Source organism: Poecilia mexicana, unplaced genomic scaffold (genome assembly GCF_051168715.1).
Source record: "Poecilia mexicana isolate PSO_F unplaced genomic scaffold, ASM5116871v1 scaffold_10, whole genome shotgun sequence".
In the NCBI taxonomy this organism is placed as follows: domain Eukaryota; kingdom Metazoa; phylum Chordata; class Actinopteri; order Cyprinodontiformes; family Poeciliidae; genus Poecilia; species Poecilia mexicana.
Window position 1 is genome coordinate 15302854 of NW_028263379.1, and position 17216 is coordinate 15320069.

Here is a 17216-nt window from a genome sequence, read left to right on the forward strand (position 1 = left end):
CAAAGTGTATGTTTGAATCCAGACAGGGTGAACCAAATCAGGTTTTCTCACCTAGGCTACTCAGGCAAAAGAAGAGCTTCATCTTTGTTCTGACAAAATTTCAGCATTTAAAATCTCATCTTTTTGTAGCAACATTTAATAAAGCTAAGTCTTCAGAACCAAGAGCCATTCAGTCATTACCAAAACTTCAAGTTTCATCAGACATCAGTTTTTAAGTCAAGCTCTTTGACTCATCAGTGGTAAATCCTCTGCACTGCATTGTTCCCCTGCACCTCAGTAACAGGTGCCAAAGCTGAATAACTTATTTACAGCATGCAGCCATTATTAATACTCTGTTTCTGTAAAATAAGCTTTTCAGATATAAACTAGAGAATTTCAACTAATATTGACAGATTTCAGTGTTTAACATTTGAGAGTCAAGGGAACTTTATTTGTTTATAGAAAAATCTGTTCAAAGAGATATTCCCTTTTGCCTAGTTTTTACATAAAACTCCTTGCCAGGGAACTTTTCACAACAAATAAAGTTCCCTTCTGAGAAAAAAAATCAAGTCTATTTTAATAAAGTTGACTTGTTGCTCTGACAACTTGGGGACAACCTATAGTGTTTTTTTTTTCCTGCTGGTACAGAAAAGTTATGTGGGGTAATCTAAATCCATAAATCCGTCCTGAAGACCCAAAATATGTTTTCATGATAGTTTTATAAAACAAGAAAGTTCAGAACTCTTTCCTCTGCCATTTGATTTGTTTTAATTTTACTTATTTTAGATTTATTCTTGTCTTTTTCTTTGAATTAACATTTTTATTTTATTTACATATTTAATTATTTATTACTTAGTACTGTGTATATACAGCTGTATTGTAAGATGGGCTGGTTTTTTGGTACTCAGATAGTTGCTGTTACACACTAGTGTTGCACTTTAGGGAAGTTTTAACAACTTATGATGGTAAAATTAAATACATTTTAATAAGTAGTCTGACTGATCTTAACTTCTGACATGTGGGACATTAAGAGAAAAAGGCTCTGCTTGGTGATGTTAATCTAAACCAGTTTAAGACTGAAAATAAGTTTTGTGGTTTCCTACTGGATCTTACACACTTCCTCTGAGTTTTGTTTCATTTTAATTGTTTTTATTTGTTTTCCGTTACTTTTATTGGAATTAACAACCCAACTGCAAAAATAAAAAAAAATTGATTTTATTTTATTTTTTGAAAGCATTTCTTTATTATTATTTTTTTTATTGTTTACATTTTTATTATTTTCATGACTGAAGCCTTGGATAACTTCCAGCTGAGTTGGTGGGAGTCAATTTTGACGGATGTGAAGTTAATTTGTCTACTTTAGTCACAACACCAGGCTCTGACAAGACAACAAGAACTGGAAGAGGAAATGGATCTGACCTTTGACCTGCAGGGTCACTAAGGGATTCACAGACATGTTCAGAGTTCTTCTGTTGTATGTGTACAACTTTGACACGGCATTACAGCAACGTCAAACTATAATGACTCAGATGGATCTCTGTGAGTTTAACAATTTAGTTAAAAAGTATAAATACACAAAATAGAAATATGCTGAAGAAAACAGTTAAAAACATGAAGCAGAAGTATAGAAAAATTGAAACCAGATTTGGACAAAATTTTGAACAAAAGAATAATAAAATTAATGCCTTATTAGGAGTAGAAAGTAACATTGTAATCCAGTAGTGGTCAAACTGAGGTTAATTTACTTTTGTTATTAATGTTTTTTAGAGAGCAAAAAGTCAAAGATCATAAATAGGGAGATAAAAAAACCGATTAACCACAAAACAAATGGAGACAAAAAAAAGCAACTAAACATCACAACACTGATGCAAAATAATGTAAAACTAGGAAATGGCCCAAAGAAAGAGGAAGGTCTGACAGAAGTGCAGCAAAAAAGTAAAAATGAAATAAAAATACAAATAACCATAAAAATCAGAGACTGAAATAAAACTCATTAAAGAGGCACGGAAGATTAAACTCAAAGAAACACAGAATTAGAAAAAACGAAACTACATGGAAACGAAAAAATTCTTTGAAAGAACAAACGCTTAAAAAATACAATTTACAGTAAGCTAACGAAGTTATAAATAGAAATATGACATACAAACTAAAACTTTATTTGTAATAAATACGACTTTCAGTAACCACAAAAAATGTTAGTGCTCTAAGTAATTAAACAAAACCAAAAAAAATATTTAGAGTAGAAACAAACGGAGGGATACGCTCTGTGGTGATTGATTTATTCAGCGGTCAAAAATTACACAAACTGAGAGAATAAAACAAGGCACATCAATGCATGGCAACAAAGCAAAACCGCACTTTTTTTGTTTTGTTTGTTTGTTTGTTCTGTTTGAAAACCCGAATATTTTTCAGCACTTTAAATCGAACATGAGTCACTCATTGCTGATGAGTTTTAATTAGCGTGCCTATTAATAATATTTGTTATGACCTCACATTAATCATCCTCATCATCACTGTCAGTCATTATCATCACCACCTTTGACATCCTCCTCCTCCTCATCCAACCCATCAACAAAATGGCTGTGGCAGTGGCCGCCTCTGCGCATGCTCACAGCACACCTCCGGCAGGTATGTGCGCTCGTGCAGGCTCTCCCGGTTCATCAGACTCCAGCATGAGGCGGCAGCAGGTTCGTGGAGACACCCACTGATCCGAGGCTAACAGGCTCAAACTCGGCTGCAGCAGCTCGGAGACTCCGCGCGGCACCCCAATCCGGATCAAGTTTGTGATTTTTGTTGACGTTCTGCAGCGGAGAGAGGAAACTCTCGGGAGCTCAAATCTGGAATTTACGCACGGCTGGTGCGCACAGGCCGACAATCGGGAAGAGTTATGGGGGAACTGGGAATCTGAACCCCAAGAGTCCGAAGGACTGGACTAACTGGACGCGAATAATTGAAATTCTTCTTCATCCTCTCCGCTCAGGTGCTCACCATGTTCCAACACAGTAATAACAAGAAATGTTTCACCATAGAGTCTCTGGTGGGGAAGGATGCGAGCAGCCACAGCGGCGGCGGCGGCGGCAGCTCCGGGGATGAGCCCATCCGGCCCACTGCGCTCCGCTTCCCGGACTCTATGCACCCGGCTTCAGCCACCGGGGTTTTCGGCTCCTGCTTCCAGGGGGGCAGCGGGAGGACTTTGTTCTCTGCCGGGCCGGACATGATGTTGCAGGAGACCGGGACGCACACGCAGAGCCCCGGCGGGCTCCCGCTGCACCCGCTACAGATCCCCCCTCAGAGCTTCTTCAGCCCGCAGCATCGGGACGCGCTCAGCTTCTACCCGTGGGTGCTGCGGAGCCGCTTCCTGGGACATCGCTTCCAAGGTGAGCCGAGGGCGCTCCGCCGCCGCTTCACTCAACTTTTCCTCCTCCGTATTCAGTATGTCCATGCTTTATCTCTGCTGATTTTCTAAGATTCATCCATTCCAGAAACATGTTTCTTTTTTTTTTTCTTTTTGACTCTGACTAAACACAACTTTGCTTCACGTGTACAGATTAAAGCTCAGTTTGTTGCATTCCAGAGACAATTTCTTATTATTTGGAAACCGCCCTCCCTCTCACAGGATTAAACTATGCTACATATAAAGTGTACCTCTGGTCTTTACCAAGCTTGAATGTTTTCTTGGCTTTATGGGGTAGAATGGAGCTGAATGGAGTTCATCATTAGCGCTGCATCACATATCAATGACAACTATAAATAGATAATTTTGTTTTATTCATTAAAATAATTGTCTTGTTTGTGGTCGAAAAGCAGTGGAAGCTTTCAGCAAACATTTTGTGGGCTTGTTTCTTTTATGTTCTTTTTCTCTTCTTTTTTTTGTATTAATTGATAACCAGTTGAAGATACGTTCGGGGCACGTGCAGCTGATCATATCAGTGATCAGAAAGTGTGCGTAAAGCAAAGCAGCTGAAGGTCCGGCCCAGATCAGAAGTTCAGAACGTAGATAGGATTTTCACTAAATGATGGTTAATTTTTTATCATAAGCGGTGAATTTATTTTAGCCGTAAAATAATATAAGTGAGCAAATACAATAAAGCAGTTATTAACATAATTAGGTTAATAACCTAATTATTTGTGGGATTATATTGAACTTAGAATAATAAAAAAAAAAAACTAAATAGTAATTTAACGTCTTAGAATAAAACCCTCCAGCATACTAAACCAATAAAAAAATAAAAAAATAAAAAAATAAATATATATAAAAAAAACTTAAACAAAAACAAAGAACGGAATGAAGGAAAAAAATTAAACCAATAAATAAATAAATAAATAAATAAATAAATAAATAAATAAATAAATAAATAAATACGTTTTAGTTTAAACTAGAAAACTTTTGCAAATTAATTTCTACAAATAAAAATGTTACAATTTTGTCAGACTGTTTCAGACTATTTTTTTTAATTTTTCGTCTTAGACACAAAAACAAATATCTACACTTAAAAAGAAGCGTTTATTAAATAAAATAAAATAAAATTACGAAATGACGGGGTTATCTTCTTTTCTCCCTTTTAAAATCCTACAAGTTTGAGCAAAGTTTTCTGACTCCCCGTGAACTCATCTCACACTTGCGCCGTTTCATCACGGCTTGAACTAATTTTTTGCTCAGTTATTCACAGCCATTTATTGGTTGATTAAAAAGTCACCGTTTTTCTATTTATTCATGTTTAAACTCTTCACTGCAACTCCTATGATTTTTTAATTGTTTCTCTTTTTGAAACCTAATTGTCAGTGTGTGTAAAATTTTAAATCAGTCATGAAATCAAACTTTATTTCAAATACTTTTCCATGTATTTATTCAATTAAACGTTCAGAAACTGTCAAAGTGTCAGAGCAAATAAATCAAATTTAAACACAACTTGAAGCCAGAAGGAGAAATCATTTTAAACCATTATGATTCATCATGATCATTTTATTTTACCTTAATTGAGACATTATTCAAATTCCTACTTGGTTAAAATAAAAATTTTATTGAAGTAATTTATGATTGCCCTATAAAAAGATTTCATAATAAACATTGTAATAAAAAAACCCTAAAACAATACCGTCATACATTTTTTAAAATTTTATTTTTCAATAAAAATAGCAATAGTATATAATCATATGTTTCAGAAAATAATAATTCATACAATCTCAGATTTTAAATAAAACACATTATGCAATTACTCATAAATTAGTTTTCAAATAATTTATTTTTTAATACAATCATAAAAATCTTATGCAGCATTATATTTCAGGCTGCCTAATGCCACCATTTTTTTTTAGCTCTTATTAAGATACATGAATTCTGGTATTTCATGTCTAAATATACTCAATAAAAAGTTAGAAGAGAGGCAAAATTAGCATAATTAAATTTTTTCCACTTGTTTTTTTTAGAAGAATTTCTAAAATATCATTTGAACATCCTAAAGTTCAGACTTTTTTTTAGCGTCTTTTAGTTTGAATTACCGATTTTATTTTTTCAAATGGATTTTTAAATATATTTTCATCCCAGCAGCTCCTTTGATGACTTATAATTAACGTTATTATTTTAAGGGTTTGATTAAAATAAATAAATAAATAACTGAAATGCAGATTTTAACATTGACAAAGGGAACATTTGTCGCTGTTTTATTTGACATTTATTCATTACATTTTATCTTAGGAGAACATTTCTGCTGCAGTTAACTTCAGCCTTGCAACACAGGCCGCCAAAAGAACTACTTTCAGAAGCGGATGAATCTGAGTCTCAGTGTGGGTTTGAGGTGTCTCTGTTACCTGTCCCACTCAGGTGGTCCCATTAACCCTTTCTTGTCCTCCTCCTCTTCCTCTGTCTGCTGCACCTCCTCTCATACAGACACATTTTTCTTCATTATGTGGAAGCAGCTGACAGCCTCACTTCTCTTGCAGCTCCTGCTTCTCCGGCTCCAATTTACAACATGGAACAGTTTCACTGTCCTTGTCCTCACTCCTGCATGACATGAAGCATTAGCACTCACTAAATATAAAGAACACATCACATATTACAATGTAATGCTTTTATTTAACAAGAACTAAATCAAAACAGAAAATCAATGTGTAAAAGGAATCATCTCTCATGAACTAACTATCTGCTTGTAGAATCAACTTTAAAGCAATAAATCCAGTCATTTTTTAATTGAGTCTATTTGGTTCTCATGTGAAAGTCGGGGAATGGTGGCCTTTCCAGCACTGCTTTAGTTTATTGAACTTTGTCTCTACGAAGCTATCTTAAGGTCCAGCCACATATTGAGGTTGGGATGTTGGTTCTTTTCTTCTCCAGTCGTTCTTTTGTGGGTTTGCTGCTGTGTTTCTGATCATCGTCCTGTCGATGACCCAGTTTTATCGAGCTTCCTCTGACAGGTGACCTCACATTTGGTTTACAGAGGAGCTTACCTTCAAGTTTGTGTGGTTGTAAAACAAGCCCAGATCATCAACTCTCCACCACTGTGCTTTGCGGTTTATACACTCAGTCTTTAGTAATGATCATGTCCTGCACCGGGGTTGAGCATTTAACACGCTAACTTGCAGAGTCTGAGATGAAGCTCTTGCATATTTTATTAATTAATGGAATTCAGATCATTCAGTTTGATGGACAGAAATGTTTCTCTAAGATTGGTGATGGTTTTATTCTTTTGCATTGTGCTAACTCACCTCATTGTGCCCCAGAGCCAGGAAGTGACTACAAGTCATCATTTAATAGATTAACAAGAGTGGACTTTCACTCACAGCTTTTTTCTTTCTTTCAGTTTTTGTAAAAAATAAAATAAAATAATGTATGTTGAAAATATATGTGTAGCTTAGTCAGGATCATTTATACTTCCCCAGATTAAAAAAAAAAAAAAAAAAACGTCTGACAGGTTTTATTCACAATCTATGAAACTGTTTTAAAAGGCTCACTTCATCTGTTTTACATTCTGGTTTTAGAGCAAAGTGTCTTTGTTTGGATGCTACCATGTGTTTTTAACTGCAAGGAAGTAAAAGTTATAATTTGCTTGTGAATGACTCACTAGCAGCCATAGTGGTGTTTTTTAAATGTATTTATTTATTTAGGAAATTTGTCACTGTTCTTTCTGCAAAAAAAAAAAAAAAAAAAAAAAAAAAAAAAAAACATAATCAGAGAGTCGATTTGGCAAAGCTTGTTTTTTAATGTAATTTGTTGTTAAATCATTGCTGGAGTTGCTTCGTTTTCTGCTTTGAGTAAAGCTTTATGTTTGCACAGATTAGGCCTTTCTTTACTGATATCCTATTTCTTTGAGGTCAGGCCTGTTAATACTGATCTTAACCAATTCCATGAAATAAACTCAATTTTTTGATAGCTGTAATAGATGTAAGCCTAAATGAAAGAATTAATTTACATGTCAAGGTATATCCGTAAGTTTCTTCTGCTTAAATTTGGTTTGCACATTTATTTTGTTGATTTATATCTTGAAAGATGCTATACAAATAAACTTCTACTTACTTTTATCCGATTCTCACTAAATCTAAAACATGTGCTGTTAGTTGATGCATTTAAAGACTGAACATGATGGGAGTGTTTAGTTTTTCAGATTAATAAAATGGATTTTTTTTGTTTATATTTGACCAACTGATCAGCTGAACTCTGGACGATTGTTCTTTCATTCATCAAGTAATACTTTTATTAAGATAATAGGAAAAGCACAAGTTTATTTTTTACACAAAAAATATCAATAAAAGAAGATTTCATTATAATAGTGTCAGTTGAACTGAATGTGCAACAAGGCCAATCGTCTGATGCGAACAGGTCTGGTTTAGTTTGAAAGGTTTTGCTCTTCCCTTGTCTGCGTTCTGTTTACTCCCAGTGCAACTTCAGCTGCTCAGAAAGACAAATGCTTAACTGTCTCAGAACTATAACTGAGAAACGTTTTCCTATATAGAGGTGACTGATGAGACATTAACCTGATGAAAACTGTGAGAATTTATTCTTGGAAAGGACAGAAGCTGCAGCTTCTGTCTGTGGGTTTTAATATCTAGCCAAATCAGCTGCTTCATCTGCTCAACACAATGCATCAAGTGAGTTCTGGGGTTACTACTGAAGGCTCCAAGTTAAACAGCAAAAGTGTTGAAAAACTTTAGCCGAGGAATAGAAATGACAGTAATCTCAAGATCGCTGGCTGTTTCTCCTGCAGTTTTATTTATCCTGATTCAGAGATGCCTTTCTGTTGTCCTCTGACTTTCTGCTGTTGCTCATCCTTGTTCTGCATCTATGATGAAGGTTCACTCAGAGTTTATCGAGTTCCATGGCCTCCCTATTTGAAAGGCTTAATTTAAAAAGGGATACTGCAGCAGCGTCAGTAGGAGACTAAATGCTAATTTATCATAAACATGCGTCTTAAAATTTAAATAAATAAACATGCATCTTATCAACATTAATAAAAACAAAAACAAACTTTTGTCTGTTTGTGCTGCACATTGGAGCGTATTTTACGGATGGTAAAATAAAAAGGACAAGAAAGATTTTTCTGTTTTTGTTCAAATCAAAATCAAAGATGTCACTTTAATTCCCAGATAAGCTGTTCGCTGCTGAGTAAACTTTTCAATATCTCAATATCCATTTTAATTTCTTTAATTTGGTTAATTAAAGAAATTAGACAATTAGAAGTGGATGTTGAATTTTTCAGTTTTGCGGATAAATTTTTAGCGATTCGAGCAGTTGCTACATTAAAGCATCATTTGACGTTGAACAGAAATATTTGCAAACCATGACGGCCACTAGTCACGGCTCTGAATTTGCATGTGAATAAGACGGCTAACGCCAGATAAAAGGTGCCCGGTACGTGCCGGCTCTCCGCCCGCCATCATTGTCGCACAGCCCGCTCTTTTGCGTAGAGCGTGATGGCGGCCGCAACTCCTTTTCAGCGTGCTAAAAGGAACCCAAGCGTATATTTGTTTGTATGTAAAAATGTATTGATGGATTTACGTGCGATTTCAATAAACATTCAGGAAAAATAAAAGCAGAAGCTGCGCTTCGGTTTGGAGCGAAGAAACAAAGAAACCGTTGCAGCGTCGCTGTCACACGGATTTTTCAACCACTTCGCCTCGTAAACAAATGAGACTCGAGTTCGCCCCAAAAGTGAGAAGGCTAGCTTTAGCACCTCAGTAAAATTAGACAAACCGAGATGGAAAAACGCAAAAAACGATCTGCATGGAAATAAAGTCGGTTAGCACCTTGAAGAGCAGGATTTTAGATAGCTTGAGTTAGCAATGCTGCAGCTGGTTAAAATGTTTTTCATTCGTGGTTTGAACATCGAAACGTGAGTTCGCTTCTTGGCTAAAACAAAACAAACATTGATCCCTCATGAAAAATAGATTGTCGGTCTCAATGAAGTTTTTATTTGATTAAATAAAGGTTATGATTGGTTTAGAATCTGGTTTGAAGCAAACGTTTGAAATGCAAAAAAAAAAAAAATTCTTTTGATAAAAGTAAATTATAAACCTATAGCTTATAAATGTTTCACATTTAAAATTAAAACCTTACCTTTTTAGTTGTTTTTGCAACTTATTTTCTTCAAAGGATTTTTCAAAATATTTTTTGACACTTACATATTTATAAGCCCAGATTGAGATGCTGACTGCTATTTTTTTATTTTTAGATTCTAATTTAAGATATATCAAAACACAAGAGTCATGTCAGGAGCTCCATAGGATTTATTTTCTGTCAGTCAATCAGCGTCTGTGTTTTTGTTCATTTGCACTGACTGACTTCAAATCACAGAACATTGTAGATTCTAAAAATGGGCTTTCATCTCTTCTGTTCTAAACATCTTATTCACAGACTGACTCATGTTAATCTAAAGACCAAACAGCAATAGTTTCTAAATGTTTCACATGCAAAAATAAAAAAATAAAAAAATAAAATAAAAATAAACTTCCTCACTGAGGTTCTGAAATATTATCAGAACCTTTTTTGTTTCTGCTGCAGAAATGAAACCCAGCAGAGCAACAGGATCCACAACCAGAACTTTAGGATCTGAGCAAACCCGTCCACGTTTCTCCCGGTCTTTTTTTTATATTTACTGATGAGCGTTTCGATTTCAGTTTGCGGCTCAACTCATGATTCAGATGCAAATGTCAAACAGACAAGGTGTTTGTTCAGATTAGGCAGAGCAAATAGACACACAAAGGCGTGTTGCAACTACTGGGAGCTCTGCAGCTTCTGATTTTAGTTCAGTTCAAAAATAAAACCGAACAAGTGATCAGTGCATGTCTAGAAACAATGAATTAGGCTTTTAGAGACATTTCTGTGTTGGAATAATGTGGAAAAGGACTTCCTCCATGTTTATATCCTCACAGGACAAAGAGAGAGAGATCAGTCAGTCTGACTGTTCAGTTCTCAGAAGTTTTAGACATTCTTGCTTTCAGTTACAGTTTTGTTTTGATGAGAAAAAAAAGTAACTGATTGCAACTGAAATGTTTGAATCTTGAAAAAAAGGTTAATCTGAATAAATCCTAATGTCAGTGAAACGTCTATTTATAGCAACACTTCAAATCAAAAAGTGAAACTCTTAATTACACAGAGTGTTAATTTCTATTCATTTTGAAAACTAAGGCTTAACGCTAACAAAAAACATGAATTCAGTTTTTCAGAAAATTAGACATAAGACCAATAAAATAAATGATTTTCAAAACTGTAATGACAGCCCACTTTCAGATATGAATTTAAAAACCATGCTGACTCATGGGAATTGAAGTTAAAGGACTCTTTTAGACACTCAGTATAAGCTCATGTGAAATGTTACACTTAAACTATGCCAAAAAGTTATCACCACAATATTTATCAAACACTAGCCAGTTCCTGGGCTGCACAGTGGCGCAGTTGGTAGAGCTGTTGCCTTGCAGCAAGAAGGTTCTGGGTTTGATTCCCGGGCCCGGTCTTTCTGCATGGAGTTTGCATGTTCTCCCTGTGCATGCATGGGTTTTCTCCGGGTACTCTGGTTTCCTCCCACAGTCCAAAAACATGTCAGGTTAATTGGCCTCTCCAAATTGCCCCTAGGTGTGAGTGTGTGTATGCATGGTTGTGTGTCTCTGTGTTGCCCTGCGACAGACTGGCGACCTGTCCAGGGTGAACCCCGCCACTCGCCCGGAACGTTAGCTGGAGATAGGCACCAGCAACCCTCCCGACCTCAGCAAGGGACAAGGGTGTAAAGAAAATGGATGGATAGCCAGTTCTTCTAATGAAGTTAAATAAATTACTACAGGACCTATTCACTAAATGTGTAAATCTTCCTGACTCCTGACTATAGTAATATTCATAGTCGTGGTAAAAATGACAATATTTTTAGAGCCTAGATTTTCATGTATTTTATAAGTATCTACATCCTTATTTTTTCCAGTTTTTTTACATTTATTGATCACAGTTAGCTTGTGTCTCTGCTTTAATAGACGTGACTTAAATAACTGTGAAGACTGTGTAGAACTTGATTCACATTTATTGGATCAGAGGAAAATTTCAAAGTTTGTGAAGCAGTCGGACTCAAGGACGAATCTGAAACCGCACTTCTGCTCAGCTACGACATATACTCATCACAGCCTTGTGTGGAAAACGCTATTTTTAAAATTATGTTACTGAAATAAATGAACCTTTCAATGACACTCTAATTTAACAACAATAAAAGGCCCTGACTTCAGCCTTTCAGGCTGCATGCAGGACGGTCTTTAGCCTCCAGATAAGATTCAGGACCAAATACGGCTTTCCAATTTTTATTCTCATCAAAGAATTAAAAAGGAAGATGTCAGGCCACAGTGCAGATGAGAAAAACATCAGTATGTGATATTGAACATGCCATTGGATTTGCATTATAAGTTGCCTTTTCGTTTCCAATCTACTTTTTTTTTTTTTTACAATTTTATTTTCATTAATGATTACCTAATGGCCCACTAGATACATTATATTTTACTAAAGAGTGGAAATAAAAGAAGTCAACCAAATATCTAGAGTTAAAACTGATTGACTTTCGTTTGTTTTTCAGGAGAGGACAGCAGTCCAGAGAACCTGTTGCTTCACGGTCCGTTCTCCAGAAAGCCCAAACGGATCCGGACGGCTTTCTCACCTTCCCAGCTGCTGCGCTTGGAGCGAGCTTTTGAAAAAAACCATTACGTAGTCGGAGCTGAGAGGAAGCAACTGGCGAGTGGGCTGTGCTTGACTGAGACACAGGTGAGGCAACTTGGAAATAGAGGCAGAGGTGCATGATGGGACGGTTCAGACAAGATGTTGTTATGGTAAATACTAAAGTTAGAAAAGAAAAGCTGACAGTACTGAGTTAACGTCCTGAAGCAACAGATCTGCCTTAAAGCAGCCATATCTTTTTATAATAATCTTGTATTTCTTTTTTGTTGTTGTTGTTGTTGCTTTTGATGTTTCTTTGTTACTGATAGTCTATCCAAAAGAAACAACTGGATCCCATTTCTGGAGCTGAATATGTTAAGAATAGCACAGTTTTTGACAGATGGTAAATAAGATTTCAGTTCTAACAGTTACTGACAACTCTGGGAATAATGAACCAGTGGGACACAGAAATCACTGCAGATATGACTGATATTTTTTCAGAACAGATAAAAAAATGAGGGTTGGCAAATCAATTCAGCTTACCGAGTCTTGCCTTAAGCTCCACCTGAGTTTCACTTCTAACTAAATAATTACTTTAAAAAGCAGAATAAAGCAACCAGGTTTACCAAAGTATACAAAGGAAGGTTTTTCTTCTTTTGTAATTCACCTGACATATTGGATACCAACCTTTGATTCAAATACAGACTGACGGGGATATATTCTTATCATCACGTTTTCGAGTTCATTTGCTGCCCTCAGTTTCTTCACATTATTTTCTGAGAACTGACCACTTTTTCTCAACGAGGGTTAAGATCTGGAAAGTTTCCTAACCACAGATCTTATAAACACCAAAAGGTTCATACCTTTTCAAACTATATATACATTTCTTTGCCGAAACTTTTGGTAAAGCTACGCTGCAGATGTTGCTTGGTCAAGATTGATCAACAAACAGATCCACACAGTTAAAAAAAAAAAATAAATCTGATTAATCACAGACACTAAAGTGATTTTAACCGCTCAGACTGGACTCTTGTTGCAAATTTATGTCACGCCGCTTGCACAGTATGCCTCTCATGTGTGTTGATGCATTTTCAGGGCACACCACCAATCATACTATAAATACTTGGCTGTCATCTAGAGGATAGAACTATGCCAGATCATGACTAAATTAATAATCTGCACACTAAATACACACTCACACACACACATATATGTGCTGCATTGCTCAGTGGCATGCATTGTTAGCTGTGATGTCAGTGTGTGTTCTTTGCGTTGTGAGGAATGCTGAGTGGGCAATTAGTCAGCGAACTCCTCCTTTTCTCAGGATGGTGTTTGTCATCAAGTCGGCGCGGTGGTTGGACTCCTGACGCCAGTTAAACGACGTGATTCATAAATTATGAGCTCATTTCACAACAACAGACAGGAAGAGAAGGACGCAGCTCTGCCAGTCACTTGCCAGCAGCGGTTATTAATCACTCATAAATCACAGCTTTGTGCAATCAGAGCGCCTTTACAGGCAGTAATGATCAAGTGATCAACGTTCCTGCGGGACATCTCAGGGCTAGGATCCAAATAAGCGTCAATAAATTTTTAATTCTTACTGCTGGGGGCCACAAGGGGCCCTGCAGAGAAAAGGTGACTCAGGTCTTATATAAATCTACTTAATTTATCTTAGTTTTCGTAAGAATCGTCACCATTGTGTTAAACAATTGAATCTTTACACGGAGAGTAGAAAATTCTGGTGCTGTGCATATTTTAGATGTTTGTTTTTGATGTGTGAACAGAACTGCTCACCGGGAAAGCATGTCATTTCTGGATCTGACTGATCCAAAGTGTTCATGCAAAATGTTGCAAAACAATTTCCATTCTACCATCCTGCACAACTCTGCTTTCAGTGCTCCATCTGACGTTACGCCCGTTGATCTAGATTTTTCTGGTAGGATTTCTAAGATCAGTGAGCAGAAGGAGAGTTTGTGAACAATGATGCACTGTTTTAGAATTGTGGTCCGCTTGTAGTTTTAGCAGTGGCAGCACATGAAGTGAATTAAGCTGTTCAGTACATGTTGTTGCAAATATTGAGTTAACATTAACGACCATCTCATTCAGCTCAACACTTCTCTTTTCGCAGTGGCACATTATTTTTTTACCTTGCAGGCAATTTCTGGTAAGCTTCATACCGTCATAGTCAAATATTATCAACTGCATAAAATTTAAAGCTTCAACAGGGCCCACGACTCCAGCAAGCAATTGTTTCTCAACAGCTGAGGGTCTGGAGCTTCTTTGCAGAGCAACACAGAAAACAAGAGAGTGGTTTTTATCAGGCTATGTCTTTAAGATTGGGTAAAAATCTTTCTTCCTTCACCACAAATAGCGTTTAAAGTGAGGCAGGCTTGCTGCACGATGCTCGCCAAAGAGTTTTTTCCCTGGTCATCGTTGCACCAGAGACATGCTTCCTTCCATGCTAATAATTTCCTAGATGTTAGCAGCCTAGTCGCATTTCCATGCATGGGACCACGACCCAGTCCAGAAACTGACACAGCTCTCTCAGATTGTATCATTGGTATCAACCTTTGGGTCGTTTATCTGTGCCAGGATGTTTTCAATGATCCTGTTTGATTTGTGACTCTTCCTTTATGTGGGGCAGGTTAGGCTATATGGTGGACCAGTGGGAGTCCCTGGTTCTCTCTGGCTTCCTCCTACTAAAAATGTATGTTAAGTTAATTGGCCAAATTGACCTTTGGCGCAAGTGTTAGTGTGCATGATTGTATGTCTCTGTTGATGGACTGATAATCTATCCGGGGTTTACCCTGAACTTACACCCATTGATCACTAGAAATAGAAACCATGTCTTACAGAAATATTTGGGTTCCTGGGTCTACACTATCAATTTTGAAAAAGTGCCTTTTATTTATCATCCAGTGGGAAAATGAAGAGCAACTAAGTATGGGCCAGTATTTATGGCCATATGAGAAATGAATTGGTCATTACAGCTGGACAGAGTGTTGCAGTCTCTTACACAAAGTGCTGTCAGTGTAGCAAGGTTTTAGCCTTGGTATGAGGCTGGCATGGTCAGTCAAACTTGAAGTTTTCCATTACAAATCATGCCAGTGTGCGTGGGCTCTACATCATGGATGTGCTCCCTCTTGATGCTGAGCAGCAGAAGTTTGTCTGTTGGGTAATCCTTCTCAAAACAAACCCAGCCAGATTTCATTAGAGTATTTTTTTAAAATTATGTTTCATATTTATCCAAATTGCCTGTGTTTTCAGCTACACAGAAATTAGATTACAGAAACAAGGAATTTATTATCTTTCTTTAAAAATTACTTGACGATTGCTCTTAGATTAACTGAATATATCAGAAAAAACATCTTTCACTTAATGTTATCTCTTCTTTCTTGTCTTTGTGTTTTTTCTTCACTGTAAAGACGAAGTGTTACTTTGAATCCTCGGTAGAATCTGTGGTAAACCTATCTGATGTTTGAAGGTAATTTGAGCATCTATCATGCTGATCTAGAGTTTACAGCCTCTGACAGATTGCGCAACAAGATCTTGGAGCCAGCTCAGCGAGTTTGAACAGCTCTGCATGTCATGGTCGTGTTTTACCAGCGAAAAGGTCTTAAATCACTGAGTTGCTCTCACACAATCATTCCTATCAGTGACAGAATCACAGCTTGTTGTGGTTGTGGCTGGTAGCTGTGCGAAGGTTTCCAAATGGCTCCTCATTGTTCTCAGGCATGTTTGCAGTTGGTGGAAACAGCTTCTGTGTTTTAACTACCCAAAACAAAGTGGATTCTGTGGGTTCCAGCTTATTTATTTGACAGATTCTGATCAGACGGAACTTAATTAGTTTAATATCATTGGAATCGGGAAGAAATTAAAGCATGCCTCAATGTCTGTAAATCATTTGTGAAAAGATACATCTTCATATGTGAACACAAGACACATTTACTCGACTGCATTGCTGAGAACATCACTAGATCTAAACTGCTGGAACACCTCTGGAAAACGTCGAAATCATAACACCTTCAAGCAGTAGAAATCTTCACTGGTTACTGAGTGTCACATCTTTACACTTCATAAGGTTTTTTTTTTTTTTTTCTAAAATCCTGCAGAGTTGAAACTTTTCAGAGCTTTTCTCTCAGATACAAAACTAGCATTTGGAAGTTCGGAAAGAGCTCAAATAAATTTGTTGAAATCATGCTTAACCCAACTTATTTATCAAAATGTGAAAATATTATTTTTTTGTTTTTCTTTGTCATAAAATGAGGTAAATTGAATGTTATATGTAGAGTACCTGTACCATTATTTGCTTAAAAAAGTGTAAAATGAAAACAGCAGCTTATAGAATCACCTTTAGCAGCAGCAATTCTTACCAGCATGTGAGAGACTGCTTTTATCAGTCTCAGGTTAGACATTTCAAGAGTAATTTTGGATTAGTCAGTGTTTAGTAAACCATAGAAAACCATAGAAAACCAAACACAGTAAGCGTAAGCAGACATTTTCAACATCCAAGCTTCATATGAGCCTTGTATTCTGATGCGACTGTGTGTGTCTGCGTGTGCAGGTAAAGGTGTGGTTCCAGAACCGCAGGACGAAGCACAAGCGGCAGAAGTTGGAGGAAGAGTCTCCTGAAGCTCAGCAGAAGAGGAAGGGCAGCCAACATGTCAGCCGCTGGAGAGCAGCGACGCAGCAGGCTGGCAGCGAGGACGTGGATGTCATCAGCGACGACTAGACAACAGCTGTCTCTGCGCCATCTCATACACACACACACACACACACACACAAAACACATTTTGAATTTAAAAAAGTAAATAAATACATTAAAGTTAAGGAATTGAGGCCTGCGTCACTCAGAACAGTGACTTTTAGTCAAAAACAAGGTTTAACCCTTTTCACTGCAAGTTTACACACACATTGCAGATTAAAACCGAACACACATATGAACAGACACGCATACATGTAGACACAGACAGCTTTCATTGCTATGGACTGACGGATGGACAATGAACCTTTATTCTGGACAATGGATAAGGAAAAGAAGAACAGAGGGTTGTTTTCCTAGGAAAAAAAAAGAAAACTTTCTGTCAGATTTGGACTGACAAGGCTTCGATGCTTCCAAGAG

At 36.8% G+C, this 17216-nt stretch overlaps 1 protein-coding gene across 1 annotated transcript; it reads left to right on the forward strand.

The window, feature by feature from the left end:
- Window positions 1–598: 598 nt before the first annotated feature.
- On the forward strand, window positions 599–16886 carry emx3 (empty spiracles homeobox 3). The gene is made up of 3 exons (XM_014996341.2): window positions 599–3356; window positions 12018–12202; window positions 16659–16886. The coding sequence occupies exons 1-3, from the start codon at window positions 2969–2971 to the stop codon at window positions 16824–16826; spliced, it is 741 nt and encodes a 246-aa protein (XP_014851827.1). The 5' UTR covers window positions 599–2968; the 3' UTR covers window positions 16827–16886.
- Window positions 16887–17216: the final 330 nt, after the last annotated feature.